The 23,821-nt window shown below is 32.9% G+C and overlaps 4 protein-coding genes across 19 annotated transcripts; 2 read left to right on the plus strand and 2 right to left on the minus strand.

Moving 5' to 3' along the window:
* Positions 1 to 10: 10 nt before the first annotated feature.
* LOC110651758 (uncharacterized) lies at positions 11 to 1,793 on the minus strand. Its single transcript, XM_021807168.2, has one exon. It carries the CDS (start codon positions 1,468 to 1,470, stop codon positions 265 to 267), a length of 1,206 nt encoding a protein of 401 aa, XP_021662860.2. The 5' UTR covers positions 1,471 to 1,793; the 3' UTR covers positions 11 to 264.
* A 143-nt stretch (positions 1,794 to 1,936) lies between these two features.
* LOC110651769 (pentatricopeptide repeat-containing protein At1g13040, mitochondrial) lies at positions 1,937 to 6,881 on the minus strand. 13 transcript variants are annotated; one of them, XM_058128936.1, is made up of 7 exons: positions 4,994 to 6,881; positions 4,595 to 4,841; positions 3,647 to 3,743; positions 2,968 to 2,993; positions 2,705 to 2,782; positions 2,501 to 2,591; positions 1,937 to 2,398 (listed from the first exon to the last, which is right to left on the minus strand). In XM_058128936.1, exon 1 carries the CDS (start codon positions 6,548 to 6,550, stop codon positions 5,000 to 5,002), a length of 1,551 nt encoding a protein of 516 aa, XP_057984919.1. In that variant the 5' UTR covers positions 6,551 to 6,881; the 3' UTR covers positions 1,937 to 2,398; positions 2,501 to 2,591; positions 2,705 to 2,782; positions 2,968 to 2,993; positions 3,647 to 3,743; positions 4,595 to 4,841; positions 4,994 to 4,999. The 13 variants fall into 13 exon arrangements, with proteins under 13 accessions (XP_057984919.1, XP_057984917.1, XP_057984918.1 ...); XM_058128934.1 differs by having other exon boundaries at positions 2,501 to 2,597; XM_058128935.1 differs by having other exon boundaries at positions 2,681 to 2,782.
* A 1,228-nt stretch (positions 6,882 to 8,109) lies between these two features.
* On the plus strand, positions 8,110 to 14,150 carry LOC110651783 (uncharacterized). The gene is made up of 14 exons (XM_021807196.2): positions 8,110 to 8,465; positions 9,012 to 9,153; positions 9,281 to 9,538; positions 9,716 to 9,890; positions 10,856 to 10,917; positions 10,999 to 11,162; positions 11,296 to 11,393; positions 11,812 to 11,870; positions 11,957 to 12,091; positions 12,177 to 12,421; positions 12,510 to 12,660; positions 12,863 to 12,938; positions 13,025 to 13,075; positions 13,582 to 14,150. The coding sequence occupies exons 1-14, from the start codon at positions 8,401 to 8,403 to the stop codon at positions 13,800 to 13,802; spliced, it is 1,902 nt and encodes a 633-aa protein (XP_021662888.2). The 5' UTR covers positions 8,110 to 8,400; the 3' UTR covers positions 13,803 to 14,150.
* Positions 14,151 to 19,653: 5,503 nt separating this feature from the next.
* On the plus strand, positions 19,654 to 23,772 carry LOC110651791 (sufE-like protein 2, chloroplastic). 4 transcript variants are annotated; one of them, XM_021807233.2, is made up of 4 exons: positions 19,657 to 20,542; positions 21,967 to 22,060; positions 22,317 to 23,094; positions 23,187 to 23,324. In XM_021807233.2, the coding sequence occupies exons 1-2, from the start codon at positions 19,823 to 19,825 to the stop codon at positions 22,000 to 22,002; spliced, it is 756 nt and encodes a 251-aa protein (XP_021662925.2). In that variant the 5' UTR covers positions 19,657 to 19,822; the 3' UTR covers positions 22,003 to 22,060; positions 22,317 to 23,094; positions 23,187 to 23,324. The 4 variants fall into 4 exon arrangements, with proteins under 4 accessions (XP_021662908.2, XP_021662899.2, XP_021662925.2 ...); XM_021807216.2 differs by lacking the exons at positions 22,317 to 23,094; positions 23,187 to 23,324 and adding an exon at positions 21,014 to 21,136 and having other exon boundaries at positions 19,654 to 20,542; XM_021807207.2 differs by lacking the exons at positions 21,967 to 22,060; positions 22,317 to 23,094 and adding an exon at positions 23,465 to 23,772 and having other exon boundaries at positions 19,655 to 20,542; positions 23,187 to 23,355.
* The last annotated feature ends 49 nt before the right edge of the window (positions 23,773 to 23,821 follow it).

Below are 23,821 nucleotides of genomic sequence, written 5' to 3' on the forward strand. Positions count from 1 at the left end.
TTACCATTTTCTGGCATCTGCTTTAGAAATTTGCAGAGAATTCCCATCATTGAGTTAAATGAAACAAACTGAATGTATCCCTCAATAAAAAAATAGTTATGTAGATGGGAATGTAATGAAAGAGAGATAATAGTCAGTTGAGGGACGCAACCCCCTGAAAACATTACAATTAGATGCAAAAAGAAATTGATACTATTTAAGGAAGAAGGAAGAATAATTCTTGAAAATATGCAAAATCATTTCTTACTAATCAGGAGACGCATCTCAACGTTTTGTTGTGCACCTGGCTGCTCTCAGGACACCAGTAGGAGGTGCAGTAACCATGATGATGCAATGACCATAAAAACGATTGGAGTATGCAAGTAAACTTCCTAACTTAGATCGCACCCGAAAAACTCCTTTGACGTTAAATATGATTCCACTTCTATTCATCTGATCCTGAAGCTGAGCACTGTCTCCTAAGGGAAGCCGAGCCTGGCTAGTTACCATATGAACATTTGCGAACCTGGACTCTGCCTTTGGTGCTGAAAAAGATTCTATATACTGGGTAGCAATCAGAGTATTCCCGTAGTATAGATCAATGATCATGTGACTGAACTCCAGGCCAACCTTCTTGTTTGGATTGGTGAAGTTTGCAAGCACAGAGATATCAGCATTGAGCAAAGAACCTGCATCTATGTAGGCTGCATTCAAGGTGACACTAGACACCTCGAACTCGGGACTTCGTGGGCGATACACTAGATACACAATGAGCACGATGAGGCCTCCTAGGATTATTAAAATCCAGAAAATGGCGCACAACGCTGCACCTAACCATATTATTGGCCTGGTTTGCTGGGGTGCTGGAGCCTTTAAACCAAGAAGGTGGCGAAAGCCGTCCTGTTGCTGTCTCTGTGCTGGTGGGAGACCATCATTGGGATGGAGGGGATAGTGGTCTTTATCCTGTGGTTGTGTTGTCCGAGTTCTTTTAGGCTGCTTGCGATGCTGATCTTGCTGCGGTGGACGATTCTGCTGGGGAGTGATCTTGATGTCTTCATCGTGCTGCGACAGTGGAAGAATCCATGGACTATGGTATTTGCCATCACGCCCAGGATCATGATTGTGGTGGTCTTCATCTCGACTGTGTGGAAACATCCAGGGTCTACGGTATTCACCATCATGCCTTTGATCATGTACTGGATGGGGATGTTGGTCTTGACGTGGGGCTGCATGTTGCTTCAATGGAGCTTGGAATGGGCCATCATCATGTCCCTTTTCGCTAGTCGGCTGGTCTTGTCGGTCCCAATGCTGCGGTGGTGGTGACGGCAGCCCTGAAGTAGGTGGAGTCCTTCCAGGAGCAGATGGCGTTGGTGACGGCAGCCTTGAAGTAGGTGGAGTCCTTCCAGGAGTAGATGGCGCCCGGGGACGTTGGGCTTCACGCTGCCGTAGTGGTCTAATGAAGTGGGGGTTGGTTTCAGGGTGATGAGTCATGGTGGTAAATTAATCAGTAATAACAGGTTTGACAGGCAATGAAGAATGGGACAAGAAGTGGAATATGAAGAGTAGTTGTTAAGCCAATGAGGAAAGGAGGATGACTTCATTAGAACTTCAAGTAGGATTCTTGTGAAGGCAAAGAATCAAACATAAGCTAATTATAGGAGGCAAGTAATCTTTGTTGGCGATTCTTTCTATTCTGTGTCCCCCACTTATGGCAGACTGCTCATAATCTGTACCTGTTCTATTGTTCTTTTTCCTTACTAAATTGATAAATAACTAAACAACAGAATCTCTCTCAGAATTCAGGAGTACACTACAATTTCAAAACCATCGTTTTGATTTGAGCATAAATACGAATATTTTATTTTCCTCATTGAAAGGAATACCAACATATTGCTTTCAGAAAGTGACAGTAAGAGGAGTTAAATCAAGAAAATATGGGATCACCAGACAAATAAGATTATTCCGTCTAGTAATAAACTTTGCTGTGTAATTTTAAATCGAAAGCACATTCAGTTCCTGCAAGCCAACAATAATGTAACTTATTAGCATACAAATTCTCTAGTTTATGACTCGGGAATATTCATGATCCACAATCAGTCCTGGTACTTCAAAAGCATATCATGGTTGCAAAATGACTAGTGCTGTCAGTTCAGCCTAGCTTCACAGGCAAAGTTATGCACTCCCAATTTCTTGACACCTTTGTAGGGTTCGGTGGCCTTTGCAGAAATCAGTTGCAGTCAATTTTAGTATTTCGTTCAATATTTGATATTGCCAAACATGGAATAGCTGCAGATTTTCTGTCAACACAAGGATGCATCAGCTCTATTTCTTTTAACTGGCTTATCCTCGGCAAGATAGGTGAACATGTTAGCAATGATTCACCATCAATCATCTGATAAGTCTCCATTCCATTGTATTTCTGTTTAAAATAATATAAATAATGATAGTAAACAGTAGCATTTGCAGAAGTTGAAAAATGGATAACATGGGCGTCAATGCACATAGGATTGAGAAACCATACCATGCACCTGGATTTCAAAGTTTGAATTAGTAGTGTTCTCCTGTCACTTTCATTCTCAGAAAAATTAAAAAAGGCAGTGTATCCTGGATATCTGAATCTTATTAAGAGAGAAAATACAGAGGCATCATAAGTATAACATTTTCCAATATGTTCAGCAGATCTAGAACATAAAATAGCAACCTTAAAATGCCATAGATGAGATACCCAAAGCTTTGCAACTTCATGCTACTTGTAAATAATAGAATTCATGGAGAAATAATGGCCGATGACTTCCCTATCCCCCTTCAAAAAGTATAGGACCATGCAATTATTAGTGAAGATACATAGCCAACCTGAAAGATGACAAAAAGAAAAATGATTTAGTAGACCAGAACCATTTCTTGCAACATAATAATAATAAAAATAAAAATAATAGATTAAGAGGGAGAGATCTTACAAGGTTGAATACTATGTTTTAATTATCTGACCTAAGAGCACTAAATCCCATCATGAACTGCATATAAACACACACACAACGTACGTTTCATCTTGTTAATAGCATCTCAGCTGGATATATCTACAAAGTGAAATCTCATTAAAGCAATATTATAGAGCATCTTACTGCCACCGGTTGCAGAGCCAGAATTTTGGAAAAAGAGGGCCAAATTTATAGTATTTCTTAATTCTTATGATAAGGCAAGATAAGTGGGGAAATTTGATATTAATATTAGAAATTTATTAAAAATATTAAAAATGAAATTCACATGCAAAAGTTTTAAAAAAGGTAAATCTGTAATTATTGACATATGTTTATAAAATGAAAACGAGTAGTTTAGAAAAAGTAAAGCATGCAACGAAGAAATCATGCTCATAGCCCAATGCAATTTAGTAAAATGCCTTTTAATTATGTAAAACAACCATAAAAAAAATAAACTAAATATTTTTTAACTATTACAAAATGCTGTATTCGGCAATAAACATTTTTTTTTTGTTCTCTCTCATATTTAGTTCTAGCACTTCCTCCACTCTTGAGTCTTGACTGCCATGATACTGCTCCATATTCCTTTTCTTTCTATATTTTTATTTCTCATATTTAAGAAGCAGAAATTTGCACTTACAATATTCATTCATTTCTAAGAAAAGTTCCTGAAAGCAAGAGGCTCAAACCTGTGTGTGCCAACATTGGAATTCACCAAGGCAGCAGTTGCCAACAACAGGGACCTGACAAGATGTATCCCAACCAATGAATGCCAAAATTTAGGCTCTGCAATACAGGGGGCAAACAAAAATAACCAAATAACATTAACTTTCAACCTGAAAGTACAAAAAATATGATTATCAATGAAAGATGCTGGAAATTACGTGCCAGATATTAGCTTAAAAACATGCAGAAAGCATAAAAGAATGCTGTAACAAAGCATACTCTAAATTTGCATCCACCTGTTTTTAATCACTTCCTGGATGGAAACAAGGTATTTAATTACGGTAACCCATGACTGACTGTTACATACAGGAGGATTAGGTTCAAGAAGAAAGTAGTTAAGGATGTCTGAAGTAATAGGAGTTGCAGTAGAAGCAGTTATATGGGTGTCTATAGTAGTTGGTATGATGAGCTGGAGTTGTTAAAAAGAAGTTAGGATTGGTGGGAACAGTTGTAACAGTAGAAAAAGCTGTACAAAGAGCAGCTAAGAATCTGGATGAAGGCATTCAAGAAATATCAAGAAACATATCAATTCTCTCTCCATTCCTATTCTATTTTCTTATTCCTAAAGTCTATTCTCTCTCATCTTCCTATTTTTCTTCTGTTCTTTCTCAATTTCTTCAGTATCAGGGCTGTTAGGGTTTTTAACCCTAACACTGACCTACTGAGGAGAATGCACTTCATTTCTGTTACAGTTATTGACACATCAGGCAGGTGACCTATTGACTTCTATAGCAACAAGAAGTAGGCGCCACCAGAAGATGTGCATAAAACAACCACAATTACTAATACAAGTAAACCATCACATAATCGATTCTGATACAGTAATTTGACTGAATTCTACACTAGCAAACTGCACATCAGCATTACATATCAAACATCTAAATTACTGCATGAAAGAATAGCACACTCACCAGTTGTGTCAGTAGCCAATAAAAATGCTGCCTCTGACAAATATTTGAACTAACTATCTAGCTACTATAAATTTTTCTTTCATTTCCAGACTCCGTAAGGTTGTAGAAGAGAAGAACTTCAATCTAACTGTTACAAACCTTATGATAACCACACCCAAAAGCTAGATGTTGATGTGGGAGAGCCAAAGTCCATATAAACCCCACAGCAAAGTTCCCATACCATTGATACGCGATCCAAGTCCCATACCTTGCATTGTAACACAACAAGCAGCATAGCATGACCAAAAGGTGCTACTGTCACTAGAGAATATATCTCCAATAGGAAAATTTTAGCTATGGCAGAAGGTTAGCATTTTAGACACACAAAGGAAGATAATCATGAGATATTAAGTTACTAACCATATCTCATGTAGATGTAACTTCTCTTGAACTGGCACTAATTAATATCTCAGAGGCAGCTCTGTCAAGGGTAAAACCCTTTTCCATCATCTGACCCCACACCCTACAAGCAACTGACAGCTTCTTTTCTGCTATAAGGCCTCCAACGATCAATTTGTATGTTACTTCATCAGGATAATATCCTCTGCTTTCCATTTCTTCACATAAATGCATAGCTTCACTTACTCTAAAGGATTTGCAAAACCCATTTATAAGGGCATTATATGAAATCACATCAGGTGAAATTCCCTGCTCTACCATATCACAGAAAAGCGAGTGAGCCATATCTACTTTCCCACTCTTGCATAGGTGATCCATGATAGTCGTATAAAATATACGATCAGGTGAAAGGCCTATTTCTGTCATCTGATCAAGAAGCTTTTTAGCTATAGTAGAACTACCTTCTCTAAGAAAAGCTTTTATTAGAATAGTGAATGTAACCACATCTGGCGGAATCCCCTTCTGTCTCATTTCCACGAACAGCTTATAAGCTCTTTGGAGATCACTTCGCTTGCAAAATGCTTTAATAATGGTATTGTATGAAACAACATCACAAAACCCTTCTGGCCCCATTTTGTTCATCAAAATACAAGCTTTATCTGGGCGATTAACTTTACAAAGTCCTTTAAGAAGCTGATTATAACTGTACACATCAGGTTCTATCCCACTTCTTTCCATCTTCTTCATCAACTCCTCTGCCTCCTCCAACATTAGCTCATCACAACAATAATTCAACAGCACATTGTATGTAACCAAATCTGGCTCACAACCATTTCGTCTCATAAAAGATTTAATTGCCTTAGCCTTATCAACCCTACCTGCTCTACAAAACCCACTAATCAAGCCATTGTATATCAGCGTACTAAACTTAACTTGACCACTCTTCATCACATCAACTGTAAGCTCATAAGCCAATTCTACCTTCCCTCCATCACACAACCCAACAACAAGCGCAGCACAGGCCTTATTATCGGGTCTAAATCCCTTATTTTTCATTTCACGCCAAAACTGAACTGCAATATCGAATTTCTTCATTTTACACAACCCATCAATAATAATAGTATATGTTACAACATCCGGCTCCCTCCCTCTCTCGACCATCCTCTCAAACACCTCTAATGCTAATTCTATCCTACCTTCACGAAATAAGAGATCCAAATAAATATTAAATGCCCAAATATCAGGTACACAATTAAGTCTCTCCATGTCACGCAGCAGTTCATCAATAAGCGTAAAGTTCTTTACTTGGCATAAACCCGAAATGAAGCGAGAGTAAGTAAAGGGAGATAGCGAGAACCCAAGAGGACCCATTTTAGAGTAGTATTGGTGGGCTAAATCGAAAAGAGAATGGCGGATTAAAACTCCAATGAATCGGTTATAATCGATGCTAAAAACACGGCAGTTTGATTGAATCATTTTATCGAACACTTTGATAGCTTTGTCGATCAGACCAGCCTTAACACAACTAGCGATGCGAGAACGGTATATGAGGCGGTGCGCGCCCAGCGATTGATACATGTCAGGACGATATGCATAGCAATGGATCGAATGGCGAACTCATGGGAGCAATCAATAGAGGGGCAAACGGACAGTCATATGAAGAGAAAGGACAGAAGTTAATTCCAAATTTGTAATGCAGAGGATAGAGGGGGAAAAAAGAATGAAGCAGAAGCAGAGCTAATAGCGGAGAAAGACACGGGGCAACCAGGAAAGAGCAAGTGCGCACTCACCTGGTTTCGGCGATGGAGGAAGGGAAGGAGAAACAGTGAGACTGAGCAGCCGGAAGGAGAAAGTAGGAGAAAATGCGTGGATATGGATTTGAATATGGGCTAGACATTGGGCTTCAAGCGGCCTAGCCCAAAACTTATTGTTCTCCTAAGCGATTGGGGTGTTTTCTGTGCTTTTCTCACAAGCGGCAACTAAGGCTCCCTACAGCTTGTGCGATTAAGAAGACTATCGGGTCTAGTTCTGCAGGTTGGATCTTTTAGCTGCTGGGCTTCTTGTATTAGGCTATGGGTCTGATCCCCTGGGGCTCAGGATTCCATTGCTTAATAAGGAGCTTAAGCCTGGGCCTTGGCTTAGTTTTTTTAAGGAAGAACCTAGTGGAACATGGTAACGTGGCTTGGTAGGGGTTGATTTGGGCAAATTATCAAATGGGGTTTGTCTTGTATCCATTTGTAGAATTCTCTTTCCCGTGCCTGTGACGTTCGGCAGTTTTGTCAATAGATAAAGCAAAGCAGTTGTTTTAAAGACAAATTGATAAATTTAGCACATCAGTTGAAATACTGTAAATTACTAGTTGAAATTTGCAAGTTTTCGTATTTGTTTTTAACTAAAGTTGCTAAGGGAAATGTATGAGCTATCCCCAAAAGACAAAAAAGGGCTAGGAAGAGCCAGTTTGCAAGGTTATCTCAGGCTTCGTGGCTACTGGCTGAGGTTAAATTTTGATGATTTTTTTTTATACAATTAATTATGGTTGAGTTGATAATTATTGTACAATAATTAGTATTTATATTTATAATTATTATATTTATTATTTTGATAATTAACATGCCGTATATAAAAATCTATTGTATTCATTAATTTGTTTACCTTTGAAATTAATATTGATTGCCTGTTACAATTGTAAGCATTGAAAATATATTTTCTACCATAAAAATTGAATTTTCCATAATGAAAATTGTAACGATCCCATAATGAAATTAGATGAAAAATTATAAATTTATGATTATAAAGAAAATTTATTAATTTATGAAATTATTTTTTTCAATTCAATTATTATTATATATTAAAATTTTAAATTTATTATTATAATTTTTTTCTCTTGGTAAATAATTTATTATTAAATATAATTTTTTTAAATTAAAGAAATTATTGTCAAGAATATATTAATAACTTCAGTCGGTATTAACTTTTTTTTTTATCCCATTTTGACTTCAAATTAAGGAAAATATTTTTCAAAATTTATAATTTTCATTATTCTCTTTATTTTTCTTTCTTTAATTACTCTTTAAATTAAAAAATAATAATAATAATTCCTTCTTTTTTTTTCCACCCCTTAAAACTCATCAGAGTGTCGGCAACAGAGTATTCAACTTCAGATGCTAAATTGATGCCATTTAAAAAATATGAGATTTCAACTTTCAAGGCTTCAAAGTTCAAACTGCCGGCTCTTTCATCGGATTACCAAGAATCTTGTGCCATTATAGCAGCTTTTTTTGCTGCTTCTTTTCTTTTCTTTTCCCAAATGCCAAATGGATTGAGACAATATATATTTTACCGGGAAAAGAAACAGATTTATAGCTAGATACTCTAGTATTCTAGTATATATTCTCACTTTCGTTTAGCAGTTAGCAGGAGGGAGGTGAATGGAAACCATGAAGATCCAGTTCTTTATCTCTCTGTTACTCTTCTTGGCTTTTTCTCTCAACAGGTTCTTCCCTTTTTCTGTCTTTGATTTTTTCTCCCTTGATACTAGCATTATTTTTAGTTAATTCTGGGTGTTGAAGATGCAAGTAGTTGCTAGTTGGATGGCCTGATTTTGTTTAGTATGCTATAATTCATTTTAGTTTTTTCCTCTTCAATGGCTATGCTGAAATTTGTGAGAAACCAAGAACCTGAAATAATTTCTTGGGGCTAGTATGTTTAGGGCTGCAGCTTGTTGCTAGATAATTTGTTGTTTCTTTTTTCTCCTTTTTTGTTTTTTTCTGGAAATTTTTTGTAAGATTATTATTTTCCAATTTTTTCCACAATTGGCTCGCAGTCCAAAGATAGCAACTAGGTTGTTGAACTTTGGTTACACTAATTTCACTAGCTCTTTTTATGATCAAAGCATCTATCTTATCCTTTTTTTCCAATCCCAATTCTTGCAAGACATTAGAAACTAGGAAGCATGAAATGGGTTATGTTGAATTGATTAATACTTCATTCTGCTTCATTCTGTCAATGTCAATGCATATACAAATGGGATTCATTTCAGGGTGTCATCTGAAATGGAGCGTGCAAGCTTCCCACCCAGAGGTTGGAATTCTTATGATTCTTTTTGCTGGACTATTTCTGAAGAAGAATTCTTGCAAAATGCTGAAATAATTTCTCAGCGTCTTAAAGCTTATGGGTTTGAGGTATAAAATGGCTGAGAACTACAATTTATCTTTTGAATTGTTGTTTCCAGAAGAATGAGAATGGCAAAGTTGATGTGAGTACGATGTAATTTGTTTCATGTCATTTAATCTTTACTATCATGTGCAGTATGTTGTGGTGGACTACCTTTGGTATAGGAGGAAGGTGCCAGGTGCTTATGTAGATTCACTTGGGTTTGATGTAATTGATCAATGGGGAAGGATGATTCCTGATCCTGATCGGTGGCCTTCTTCTAAAGGTGGAAAAGGATTTACTGAAGTAGCAAAGAAAGTACACAGCATGGGCTTGAAGTTTGGGATTCATGTTATGAGAGGAATAAGTACACAAGCATACAATGCGAATACCCCTATCCTGGATACTATCAAGGTATTAGTTCTTATAAGTTCTTATTATTAACCATCATAAATTCCTTGACCTTTTTTTTTTCAATGGCAAAAGTAGAATACTCAAGCAAAAAGTGTCATCTAAGACTAAGCTTAACAATCTGATTTGTTGTGGTATTCTACAATTAATGCTTGAGCCTTTGCTTTCACTTCTAACTAGGGAGGTGCTTATGAAGATTCTGGACGACAATGGCGGGCCCAAGACATAGGGATCAAGGAGAGAGCTTGTGCATGGATGCAACATGGATTCATGAGTGTAAATACTAAGTTGGAAGCAGGAAGAGCTTTCTTGAGGTCACTTTATGAACAGTATGCTGAGTGGGGTGTAGATTTTGGTAAGTGATGATTAACTGAAATCAGGCTTTATTTAGCCAACACATTTTGAAGCATGGGAGCTCTATTTGTGTCCTTTCAAATTTCACTGGAGGAATAGATAATTCATTTACACTGCACATGTTGTCAACAGTGGTAGATTTATTTGGTAATTCAGTATTCCAGCCTGGTAAATCCATTCTTCTTGTTTGAAGTAAGGATTCTGTGCTATTTGTATACCAAATGTGAGGAATACCTATCTGTAACTGTAACCCTGAAATGAGTCAATAGTGAAATTCAAAATTGGGTTGCAAATAAGCCAAGCCAAGCAAAGTTGACTTTTGGCCTTTTCAAGCTTGGTCTGGTTAAAAATCCATTTAGGTTGTGAGCTCTAACAAGCTCAGTTTAAGTCTCTCAAAGAAGCTTGAGCTTAGTTTGATCTTAGTTCACAGGCTAGCTCAAATTTGTTGCAAGCTCTTAACTCAGCAAAGAAGTAGAACTAAGATTGCCTAAATACAGAAAATTTAAGAGCTATCACAAAACCTTATGAAAATTTTCATGAAAAACTCAAAATAAAATAAACTTCTTCCTATAAATAAAATATCTTTCCTTTATTAATTATTATTTGATCTAAGAAAATAAGTATGACCGAACTAAATTTGTATTAAACAAGCTTAGATGCCAATAATAAATTACTACAAACTGTTCATGAACCTTGTTTGGGTATGTCTTGTTGGTTATACAAGTTTGAAAAAGTTCATTAGCATTAGAAAACAAAAATAAATGCATTTTCCTGAGTGGAGCTTTGAACTGTTCAATAAAATTTGGTTAATTTGCAGCCTTGATTTAGACCAAGACTCAAACTATTGAATTGCATCATGTAGTCCCATAATTTATAGCACATATATAAATCACATCTAATAGGATGACTGTGGCTCCAGGTCAATATCTCTAATATACTTTGTTATTTTCTTCTATTTGTTTGCAGTAAAGCATGATTGTGTATTTGGTGATGACTTGGATTTAGAAGAGATAACATTTGTGTCAGAGGTACACAGAACTTTTTGGTGGAAAAATTATTTTTCAGTTAATCTTTTGTGAACAGAGGTGATGTATGAAGATTTTGTTCAGGTTCTGAAAAAGCTTGATCACCCCATTCTATATTCTTTGTCTCCTGGAACCAGTGTGACACCAACCATGGCTAAAGATGTAAGTGGGTTAGTCAACATGTACAGGATAACAGGGGATGATTGGGATACATGGGGAGATGTAGCAGCCCATTTTGATGTTTCAAGGTGGATTAGCCTTTCTATATGGACTAGGAGCTTAGAGTGTGAATTGAATATTGATCTTTGCTGCCTGTCTATTTGGTACTTTTCTTCTTCTTCCTTACTTTATTTTTTATGTGATATTGTTCTTCTGCCTCAGGGACTTCTCTACTGCTACTATGATTGGTGCCAAGGGTTTATTGGGGAAGTCGTGGCCTGACTTAGATATGCTACCATTGGGATGGCTTACTGACCCTGGTGATGAAAATTCACATATTCTATTTCTCTGTCATTTTATCATTGAGTAATTTTATTCTGAAAAGGGGGTTAGTGAGGATCAACAAAATAATGTTTGCAACACAGGGCACTATCACATAAATTGAGTTACCAATAAGTTCCTGCTGTTAGTTTGGGATAGAAAAATGGCATGCCAAATGTGCAGTAATCAGTAATCACACCATCCACTATCCGGGGGCAAAATTGATACCTATGTTAATTCTGTTTAAAAAGAACTGGAAAGAATTATGTTTTGTCTTTGAACCATGAAGCCTTTGATCCTGTGTCAATCTTTACCATGCAAGTTTCAAAGCATACATACTTACTTGAAGAGCTTAAAGAATTTTACTTGAAGAGTTGAAGATCTTTAAATAATTTCAATATCTTTTGTCTTTTCTAGGTTCTAACCAAGGTCCTCATAGAACATGTAAGCTTAGTATAGATGAGCAGAAAACTCAGGTAAGGACATGTAACAATATGTGAATCACTCAATATTACTTAATAAGTGAGTTTCTTTGTTAATTTCTTGTATTTTCCCTTCACAGATGACTTTGTGGGCAATGGCCAAGTCTCCTCTTATGTTTGGGGGAGATGTTAGAAAGCTTGATGACACCACCTACAATTTGATCACTAATCCTACTATTCTTGAAATAAATTATTTTAGCTCTAACAATAGGGAGGTATATAAACTTATCTTCTTTAGAAATGTTTGGAATGTTAACCTTCAAATAGTATTTTTGATGTATCATTGGGTTGCATTTGCAGTTTCCTTATGTTAGTAGCAGAAAGGATTCTAATACAAAGACTCTTGCATACCGATCAAGAAGATCTCCAAAGGAAGTGAGTACATCAAGTGGACATGTTTTGGGTCTCAATAGCTGCAAAGATCCCAGCGTGAATGGTTGGTCAATCAAAGCTCTTGACCGAGATATGGAACAGATCTGCTGGATGGAGAACTTGGGAAGCCATGGACCTTTATGCCTATACAAGAGAAAGCCTCTTCTGGATTTGTAGCGACACTTTACCCTTCCTCACTTAAGTGGTTCCAAATGATATATTGTTGCTTCAATTCTTTTAACACTATTAATGACCTTGTAGGGACAAAGGAGCTATTTATGGGAAAAAGAAACTCCCTTCGTATTCAAGTGATGGACTGGAGTTTTGCCTGGATGCTTCTGCAAGACACAAGCTCACATCAAAGGAATTGAAGAGCCGTTCATTTTCACCTTGTAGATGGGACGCGAACCAGGTACCTTTTTTTATTTTAATTCTAAACCAATGAAAAAAGAAAAGACAGAATGAAATTGACACTCTCTTGTCAAATAATAAACATTTAAATGATTATTGAGTTGTTAAAGCAGAAAATTGAAACTCGTGATTTAAAGTTCCAGCTGAAACTAAAAGTGTAACAATGCAGCTAGTTGTTTGTGATAGCTTGTAACTTTTAACAGATGTGGGAGTTGAAAAATACCGGAGCCCTCATCAGCAATTATTCTGGACTCTGTGCTCAAGTCAATTCAGTTAAAGGTAATACACTTGGAATCGAGTCTGATTTTCAGCATATACAATGTGGCCAATTTCACCATAATTTCTAAATACATTCTGAAAAGCAGCTAAAACTGGTCCCAGTGGAGCTCGGTCTTGGGTTGCAGCAGGAAGAAAAGGTTTGTTTCCTTTTGGTTTCAAATATGCTCATGTTACTGGGTGCCCTGAAACTATCCAAAGAAGATTTAGTTACAATCAACACTGTACAAGCAAAATGATTTAGATTAACTAATTTGAAAAATGTTACACCATGGTTGAGGGACACTAAATGTATTATTTTAATAATTTTAAAATAGAAAATATGGCACATCTCTTCTATTTGTTCTTTTTCTTGTAATTATAGTGACATATAGTCTTCTCATCATTTGTGTTCTTGCACTCATTCACTCATTCATTGTTGTTTGAGGGCTTAGATGTTATTTTATGTGCTTTTCCACTGCCTCATTTAAAGAGAGAGCAATCTTTCTCACGTTTACTACCAACGTCTCTGTCTGGTATGCATGCCACTTGGTGGCTTCTCACCATACTCAGGATGGATAAAATAGGCACAACACCAGTCCATTGAACTTGATCATATTTTGTTATTTTAGTTCTCAATATAACAATAATATTTCTGTTTACTCAGGAGAGATATATGTTGCATTTTTCAATCTGAATCCAGAGAAGACAATAATATCTGCAAAGATATCAGACATGGCTAAGGTATTTCCTGGGAAAAACTGGAACCAAACTTCATGTAGATGCAGAGAAGTCTGGAGCGGAAAAGATTTTGGAGTCCTAAAAGATTCCATAACAATGGCAGTAGAGATGCATGGTTCTGCACTCTTTGTCCTTAACTGTGAGTAAAGTAGATTGATTGTATGCAGAAGAAAAACTCTCTTCTTGTTTCCAATCCACTCCTTCACATTTGACGTCACAGAAATGGAACGGCATTTGTTGCAGCAAATGCAATGAAGGCCTATGCCAACGTAAGTTGGTGTAAATTACTCTGTTGCACAAGTTCTCAATGGTAGTTGAAGTTTCAAGGGCTAATGGAGTGCTTGCACAACTGAGGATAGATTAGGCAGATAATCTCAAAACTCAAAAAGTTGGTTTTGGGATGTTAGTTGCTATGATTAATGTTATCACTGAATGTATGCTTATAGACCAGGAATGAAGTATTAATTATGCAGAAAATAAATCTTTCATGCTGAATTATTATCTTATTGATCTTAAAGTCCTAAGAAGCTTTGTTGCATAAGAACTAGCATGCTTAATTGTGTAAAGGGCTTTTTTCTTTGTTAAAAATGAAAAGAAAAAGATAGAATATTTGGATAATCTACAATTTTCCTTGTGTTAATTTATCTTCAAACTTGGAGCAGCCTAAAAAATTTACCCATTAAGCTGAGGTCTTGGAAATTAACAGTTTTGAAATACAGAAGGCAATGGGTAAGACGTTGTCTCAATATGATAAGTTATTTGTGTTATATATAAGATTTAGACATCTGTAAATATGTTTACTTGTAAATTTTATACTTTAAATGTCCATGCTTGGATATGTTATCTCACATTAATTTTGGTTAAGTCCGGTCCAATGTTATTAAAATTTGTTATAAATTATATGAATTTTTCGTAAATCTAATTTTTATTACTTAATACTAATTCAACATATATTATAATTAAAAATTTATATAAAAATATTTTCTATTAATAATTTATATTTTAAAACTTAATAATCTTATTAGATATATTATAATTAATAATTTGTATAAAAATATTTTCTTTTAATAATTTATATTTTAAAACTTAATAATCTTATTAAATAATTAAATTCTATTTATTTAAAATAAAATATCTATAAATTTTATAAACATTATTATAAAAATATATTTTATTAATGATTTACATTAACAAATTTAAATTCATTCAAAATCAATTATTTACCATTGAATTAGTCTCCAAATGATTTATTAAAACTGAATATTCAAAAATATTCAAGGGTTTTAAATCTTTGAGACAAGCTTCTTTCCCTAATAAAAAAATAAAAAATAAATAAAATACAGAACAAATGCACTTTATTAGATAATTAATGCAAAATTTGGAAGGCTGTTGAGGTTGATAGCATATAATAAACCTAATTAACCTTCGATTTAGTGGTGCAATTGAAAAGGAAGGTATATGAGATAAATTATTTGGCATTATTGGAATAAAGACAAAACGGTGAGTTTCGCTAATGGAATTCACTCAATTGCATCCCAAAAATTAAAATTTCCAAATAGCTTAATTAATTAATTAAAACCCACTATTCATGCCATCATGCATGATGCCACCATTAATTGAAAAATCATGAAAATTTATCTTTAAACATTGTTTGCCTTTTGAATATGGATCTTTCTTTTTCATCTAATCTTTAATCATATGGGATTATGTTAATCATCATAACACTAATGACTAACATAATCCCTCTGTCTCATTTTAATTAATTTTTTTTAAAACATCACTTTATTTATTTAAAAAAAATATATTAATTTTTTAAATTTTATCATTACCTATCATTATCTTCAATGCATTTATCTTATTTTATCACCTTTCTTTATTTCAATTAAATATAAGATATTTCAGTTAATTATTAATTTTTTTATAAAAATAAAATATATATATTAAACTCATTGATGAATTTAAAGAACATTTTTTTAATTAGACTATGATTGGAGCTTTGAGGTTTATTAATTATAGAGATAATTTAAATATTATATATTAAAATTCATCAATATAGTTTAAAGACAATATAAATAATCTAAATAGCAATTTTTTTTTCAAAAAATATGATAAATATGACTTTTTTTATTATATATATAAAGTTAATTTACAATTTTAAATTTTTAATCAATGTTCATATATAAATATGAATTTGGAATTAAAAAATAATCATTTAAAATTATAAGTATACCATTAAAAATGAATTTTCAATTATTATTTTTTAACTCTTTAATTATTGATTATTAGTCATTGATATTTAATCATTTATAATTAATTGTAAATATTGAATTAAACAAACTCTTAAATTCTCTTAAATGTAATAATTTAATTAAAACATTAAAAAAAATTTAGATGTAATTGAGTCGATGAAAATAAATAAAAATAAGTAGAAGACAATAGTATGCATCATCATGAAGGTGGCGGCTATATGCAAAAGCAACGACCACTTCCACTTGGCTTGCTCTGTGAACCTCGTTTGCTTTGTCTCATTGGTTGGCGGCTATACGCAAGAACCGCGACACATAAAGATTTATGGGAATGGCAATGAGACTGAAGATTCCTATTTTTGTCTTCTTCTCATAAAATATTGAAGAGGAAAGCTTTTTTAATTAAAAAAGGATTTTTCTGTGAATATTTTTTCTTTCTGTTTTTTACTATTAATATAAATTTATTTATTAAAAAATAAATTAAAAATTAAAATATATATTTTAAACATAATTTTAATATATATATATTAAAATTAAAATTAAAATATTCATTATATTATTTCATAGAGATAAAAGGTAAAATTAAAAAAAATAATAATACATTTTAATGTTTTAAAAGTGATAAATAATTTTAAATAAAAAATATTTTAATGTGATAAATAAAAATAAATATAAGTAATATTAAAATTAATTTTAAATTAATTTTAATATTTTTTTATTAATATACTTTAAATGCTCCCTTCATTCTAAAAAATTAACTTACTCAATTTTTCATATAAATTAAGAAAATATAATTAATTTAATTAAAGTAATAAATTTTATTTAATATTTTTTAACATATCTTTCAAATAATTTATATAAATTAATAAATAAAATATTATTTTTTAAAAAAATAATTTATAATTTAATACAAATAATATATATATATATATTACGGTACGGTGGATTTTTCTTAACAATGACTTTGACCAATAATATTAAACAAAGCCATAATTTGTTGTCCCACAATCACTACAACAACCAAAATCCAATATAAAATTCAAAATTGAGCTCAACCAGAATAAAAAACAGAATCAAACCATTATCTCTTCACTTTCCCAATAAAAATGATTCTGGCAGCCATTATAAAAAAGCCCACTTGCCCCAATACTTTGGGACTACTTCACACTTTCTCCCTACAGTCATTCTTCACTAAACTATTATAAAACCCTAAGTCACTTTCTCGCTAAAAAGAAAGCTTAGTCTTTATTTGGTTTTTGGATAAAAATTTTATGGTAAATATAATATTTATATAAATTTTTTTACGTTTAATTAGCTTATGAGGTGGGATTATATTATTAGATGACAGTGAATGTCTATATATATATATTATTAGATGTATGTGGATCAGAGGGAAGAGAGAGATAGGTATAAGAATATTTTTTTTTTAGAGAGATAGATATATAGATATTTTTTAAAGATAAAAAGGTTAGGAGGAGGAGTGTGTGTATATATATTATTTGATAACATGGGTAAGAAAGAGGGAGAGAAAGAGATTTTTAATTTTAAATAAATAAGAATTTATCTATATTTATAAATGAAATTTATAAATATGCAAAAAAAAAAAGAAAAAATGAGGGGTGAGAAATAAGAGAATATTATTTTTTTTATACTAAATAGTATAAATATTATTTTTTATATGTATATTAAGTAATAAAATATTAATTTTGACAAAGTTAAATCAAAATTAATTAACTGATTATAAATAAAATAAACTTATAAAATTAACTATAATCGATAAAAATTAAAAAATTTATATTTTTTTAATTATTAAAGTTAGGATAAGTCAACAATAATGTATAAAAAATAATATTTTTTACCACGTCACCGCATGTCTATAAGAACATAAAAATTCATGCAACATTATCTGTCACATCAATAAAAATATATTAAAAAAATAATATTTTTGCTATATCAGCACCTCAAATCTTTAATTTTTACCATATTGTAATAAATACTAAACTTTTAAAATAAAATAAAATTATAAAAACTATAATTATAAAAATGTGATAAATTTTGGATTTTTTTTTTTAATATTAAGCCTAAAATTTATAGAAAGTATAAGAGTATAAATCAAAATTTGCAAAGTTTGGAGGCCTTCCCAACATCAGCATAGCTCCTCCCTGACTACATGCATTAGTTTTTTCTTTGGTAAAAGTAGATTGACTTTAAGTGTAATTGGTTTTTGTAATTTAATGCAATCAGCCTAAGATTAACTTATTATGCTATCTATGGCTAATATGAGCTTCACTCAACAGATTAGATGAGCTTTGAATTAAGATAATTTGTCCTTTCATGATTGACGATTTACAATTGATACGGACGGAAAATTATAAATTATTTTTTGAATATTTAAAAACAATATTTATTATACTAAAAAAATATGAAAAATTAATTAAAGGTGGTCAAGAGTCCTGCAAATCCTTTTTCTAATTTTAAGTGATTTTTAAAATTTTTACATAATAATTAAAAAAAATATTGGGTCACTTTATTTTTGGAAAAAAGAAAACTAATATTTAACTAAAGTATATATCCATATAGTTTATTAAGGTGATAAGAGATAAATAAATACATTGAGGATAATAATAAATAAAAGTAAAATTGGAAAAAAAATAATTTCTTAATTTTTTAAAAGGTAAAAAAAGTGAGGATAAATTATTTTTTTTAAAATATCATTTGAAATGGTGTAGGGGAGTACTAATTAATATATATATTTTTTTAATTTTACTTTTATCTTTTTGTTAAAAATAATAATTATTTGTATATTTTTTAAATTTTCTTTTTATACCTCATTATTTTCTTAATTAGATAAGATAAAAGTAATTTAATTAAATTAAAAAAATTTATTATAATATAAATAATTTAATTTTTTAATCATCACATAATAATTTTAAATGATAAATAAAAGCAAATCATAAAAATAATCAATAATTATAATTATAATTAACTATGTTAGACCTCATAGACTTGAATATGATAGTAGACTTTTCATAATATCTCATCAAATTAATCAACAATGCCGGCGGTATAGGTAGCATTATTCAATATTGAATGGTCATTCGGGATTTCACATCAGTTATAATTGTGAAGGGTTATATAGGAACATGAATTTCCTTAAAATTATCAATTTTGAGTTGTGATCTATTCTCGTTATTGATCTTGGGTGTGTGTGTCTATTTTTACTTGGCAAAAAAAAAAAAAAAGGCATCCTTAGGCTTACGATAGTGAGCCTTAGTGTGACCTAAATGATTGAGATCTTGCTCTGTGTAAGGTATACCCATTTGAAATGATCATTTGAAATTTCACATCGATTATGAAAAAGTGTGTATGCGTTGAATTATATGAGAATAAAAATCTCTTTAAAATTATCATGATTTTGATATTTAATTTATTTTCATTATTGATCTTAAATGTACGTGTCTATTTCTACTTGAAAAAAAGAAAACAATGAATTTGAATTCCTGAAACACTTGATTTGATATATTGGATGAACTTTTCTATAGACTTAAATTCACACATCACATGTTTTCATTCAAACACCAAAGGAGAAAATAAAAAAAGAAAATAAATATATTTTTTACTTTGTTATTTTTCTTATTTTCCATAAATGATCCAAATAGAGTGTAAATATATTGAAAAAAAAAAAAGTGATTTTAAGTACATAAATTTTGGCGCGTTGTTTTGTGTCATAAGTCTCTGCTAATTATGTCTATAAATATAACAACCATGCATTGACCTTCTCTTCATCTCTTGCTCACTCTGACACACCAGAAACAGCCCGCAGTTTAAGATTATCAAATCTTTCCTCCTCTTTGCCTGCTCTGCCTTAATCTCTTTCCCTATCGGTTTTCTTTCTTTCCCTCACTTTCTCTCCTTCCAAACATGATCTCTACAACCTTCAATATACCAACTTCCCTTTCCTTTCCAAAACTCTTAAAAAACAACAATCCTAACCCTAGAAGTAATGGAAACATAATTAAATTCTCTCCATTCAATCTCAATTCGTCAATTTTTAAATTTCCTAGTAAAAGGCATAACCTTTTAGTGTCTTGTTCGGCAGCTACCCGTGCACCGGTGGGGACCACCACCAGAACCGAAGTCGCTGGCGATAGGATTCAACGGCTTGTTTCTGAATTCGAGTCTCTTGAGGAGCCGATTGAACGAGTTAAGCGGCTTTTGGATTACGCCGCCCGGCTCCCGCCATTTGATGAGTCGGCTCGCTTACCGGGAAACCGAGTCATGGGGTGCACGACTCAAGTGTGGCTAGAAGCGAGAATGGACGAAAATGGGAGAATGAGATTTAGAGCCGATAGCGACTCTGAGATTACCAAAGGTTTTATTTCGTGTTTGATTTGGTTGCTTGATGGCGCGGAGCCTGCTGAGGTTGTGGCGGTGAAGTCGGAGGATTTAGCAGCGATGAATGTGGGCTTGTATGGTAAGGCCCAATCGAGAGTGAACACGTGGCTTAATGTGTTGATCAATATGCAGAACAGGACCAAAGCTTTGGCTGCGGGGCGAAAGGAGTTGCCTTTGGAGCCGCTTCCGTCGCTGGTTGTTAACACCGACGGTATCGGTGGTACTGGAACTTTCGCCCAAGCTCAGGTAGCTAGAAATTTCTCATCCCTGTTTTGAGTTTTCTTTATATTTATTTTATTATTTTTTTCTATTAGCAGTCACAGGTATCCTAAATTGTTATTTAATCTTATTAATTGGCTCCATGAACTTGGGTGTCAATATTCAATCTTATGCAATCGTGCTGACATGGTGTCTTATGTGACAAACAGTTAAAATTTATTTATTTAATTGTTGTGTTGTTTTCAACCTAAATGCCAAATAAAACTATCAATATTCATGATTTAATTTGCAATGAATTAAATATCATATTTAATTATAAAAACCTTATGGAGTTTCGCAAATTTAATTTATAAAATAAAATTATTTTTAAATATATAATTATTTACTCAACAGAGCTTCCCATCAATCTATCAATGTTTCAGGTTTTTTGCATGATTTCAATAAAGCACTCATTTATGTACATGGAATTTTGAATCTGCAATCTATCCATGGCTGTAGGCTAGGGGCCCCAACTCCGCTTTGCACTTAGGAGCTAAAAGTTTTGCTTTGTAGTCGTGATCTCTGCAAGTGGATGCATTTCGCACACTTGAAGCTTGCTGCTTGGGAAAAACTACTGTTCATGTATAGGACCAATCATAGTGTCCTTTGATTCATATCACCTATTTACTCTTCACAGCCATCACTAGTATCTGTTATAGTAAAGCTGTTGTGAATTTGTGTTAGCAAGCAATTCATTATATGCATACTCGATTTCACTGTGTAATTTCTGCATACCTGCTGATTCAGTTTTGTCTCTTATTCAAAGGGATCCATTGGAGAATCAGTTTTATTTTTTATTTTTTATTTTTTCTATTTTGTGCTAGAAATCCTTGAACTTCATTAAATGATCATGCTCTGGAGTCTGGAATTATTTTTGCTTCTGTTCTCTGTTTTCAGATTCTGCAAGAGTTATTCTAACAAAACCTTGGGATGGGGGAATAAAATTCTTTATGTATAGCAATTAATGATTTTAGTTCCCATAGACAAGTTTTTTGGGGAAACAATTTGAAGTTTGGTGACATACTCAAAGACCCATTATGTTTATAATTTTTCAAACTGAACTACTTCAACTATTCTGACAATCTTGGCAAAGAAATTGCTTATGTTTCCAACTATTTTTTCAGTACTTTGAATTTTTCTGTTAATGTTTTTCGAATCTGAAATATCGCTGAACAGATCTTGGCATAATGAATCCACATTTACAGGAATAAATAGTTACAGCTTAGGTTATTGTTCACTTTGTCCCACATATCTGATCAATTATCTGCCTTCACTCAAGGACTCTATATATAGTAAATTAGGTTAAGAATTACGATTGTGTTTCAACCATTTTGGAGGCAAATTTAAAGTATTTCATACATTTTCGAATTATGTATTATAAGTTTTTTGCTTAGTAACATTACAAAATGCAGGTTACCAAGGAAGAGGAAATGGGAAGTAGAGTCTAGGAATGGGAGGCATGCAGAACCTAGAATAAATGTGGCCTTCTTTGTCTCTGGGATGAAGGTCTGTATTTGTTTATCAATGTAGTTTGTTCTTTTTCAATCTTCAATTTCTCGGATCCCCTTACCTTCTATTTTTGTCTGACATGCATATGCATAATTTATATGTTGTGATACTTGCCATCCACTTCCAATCAGAGATTTATTTACTCATGGTTAAATTACTATGATATGCCATCTTTCACTCAATTTTAATTCACAAACTAATGCTCAACTACCTCATTATAAATATCATTATGCTATTTCACTTGTATATGCAGCCTCTGATTAGGCACTAGTTAATTCCCATGCTTACTATAGAATGTCTGCAACAAGGATCCCTGTCATATTGTGCAATTTGATGGCCTAGGATCCTAGTCATATTGCGCAATTTGATGGCCTTTCTGGGCATGAGGTTCTGGGAAAAATAATGGACATGTTCTCTAATGCCTCTCTGGTGGCTAATTTTGAAGTTTCTGGAGAGATGTTTTCTTCAGTAATTGAAGCAGAAAGTAAAGAAATGGGACTCGTGGCTTCCACCCATAACATATTATATTTATTTGCGTAAAAGTTTCACAAGGCTTTAGATGGAAATCTTGATGATCACCTTCAAGTTGTGTTGGAAACCAATTTAGGAATGGCAACTTAAATTGTTAAAGCAGCTCATAGATTGTTAAATTCTGTTGAATCCTGTTCCAAGACAGCAAATATGTGCAATGAAATTATCTTCCCAGTTTCATCACTCTTTGTTAATAACACAAAGGAATCTTTCCAAGGGATAAAGTGTAATGTAGATTGGTGATTTTAGAAGACTATTTGGTCCCATAGTATCAAGGGATGGGTTGTTTCATCCACAGCCTTATGCGTCTTATCCATATATAAAGCAATGTGTGTTTTATCTTTCCTTGGAAGGGGAAAAATTTTAGTAAACAAAATGTTATGCATAAGTAGTTGACCGTGGATCCATGGCATCAATTTTCAAATGCGCAATGAAAAGTGTATTCAACAGGAAGAATCTTTGGGTGTGTGATTTCAAGCTTCATTTGCCTGAGATGTCATGTAATGCAATTTTTAATCTCTATCTGTATCAAGATCGTTCACTTATTAATTTCATTAATTTGGCATGTTAACTATATTCATTTCAATGTCAGATGAATTCTCTAAGCTCACATCTGGAAGTCTGTCACCAACTTATTGAAGAAGAATATATTCTTTCATAGCTGGCATATGGGGAATTCAAGTCCCATACTCCAACCACTTGGAAGACCAGCAAAAAATGTTGGATGAGCATGAGCAATTCTCTACATGAAACACTTACAGGTTCCTTTCCTCAAATGCAAGAACATTTGATTGTCTCATACATTTGAAGACCCAATTTAGACTATTCAGCTTTCTGGCTCTCACAAATTATATGGATTTGCTTTTGCAGTTATTACCAGATAAACTTGTGTGTGCGAACGTTAATTCAAATATCAAAGGGAATGGATTTCTTGACAAGCCAAGTCAAATTGAGTTATGAGTTGGGATTTGTCATGGATGTTTATTGATTTGCCTGAGACCTGGATTTCTAATGAAAACTGTTGCTTCTCTAGCGAAAATAGATTAAGTAGAGTATTTGTACTCATTTGGCACTCTAATTTTTCTCACAATAATTGTAGCAGTGTTTCCATATTGTAGTACATGATCTCATATAATCTTATAGTCTTCTATATTTATGGATCTCAATTCCTTCTTTTACATTCTAATATGATTGGGAATGTGATTCTCACACTTGAGGTTAAAAGGT

The sequence above is a fragment of the Hevea brasiliensis genome, chromosome 10 (assembly GCF_030052815.1).
Source record: "Hevea brasiliensis isolate MT/VB/25A 57/8 chromosome 10, ASM3005281v1, whole genome shotgun sequence".
Lineage (NCBI taxonomy): Eukaryota > Viridiplantae > Streptophyta > Magnoliopsida > Malpighiales > Euphorbiaceae > Hevea > Hevea brasiliensis.

Bases quoted from the DNA above. Each gene is read 5' to 3' on its own strand.
- LOC110651769 (XM_058128932.1), bottom strand. From the start codon at position 6,550: ATGTATCAATCGCTGGGCGCGCACCGCCTCATATACCGTTCTCGCATC.
- LOC110651791 (XM_021807207.2), top strand. From the start codon at position 19,823: ATGATCTCTACAACCTTCAATATACCAACTTCCCTTTCCTTTCCAAAA. The intron at 20,543-23,186 runs GTAGCTAGAAAT...TTTCAATGTCAG, and splicing joins GAACTTTCGCCCAAGCTCAG to ATGAATTCTCTAAGCTCACA.
- LOC110651758 (XM_021807168.2), bottom strand. From the start codon at position 1,470: ATGACTCATCACCCTGAAACCAACCCCCACTTCATTAGACCACTACGG.
- LOC110651783 (XM_021807196.2), top strand. From the start codon at position 8,401: ATGGAAACCATGAAGATCCAGTTCTTTATCTCTCTGTTACTCTTCTTG. The intron at 9,539-9,715 runs GTATTAGTTCTT...ACTTCTAACTAG, and splicing joins CTATCCTGGATACTATCAAG to GGAGGTGCTTATGAAGATTC. The intron at 11,394-11,811 runs GTGATGAAAATT...TGTCTTTTCTAG, and splicing joins GGGATGGCTTACTGACCCTG to GTTCTAACCAAGGTCCTCAT.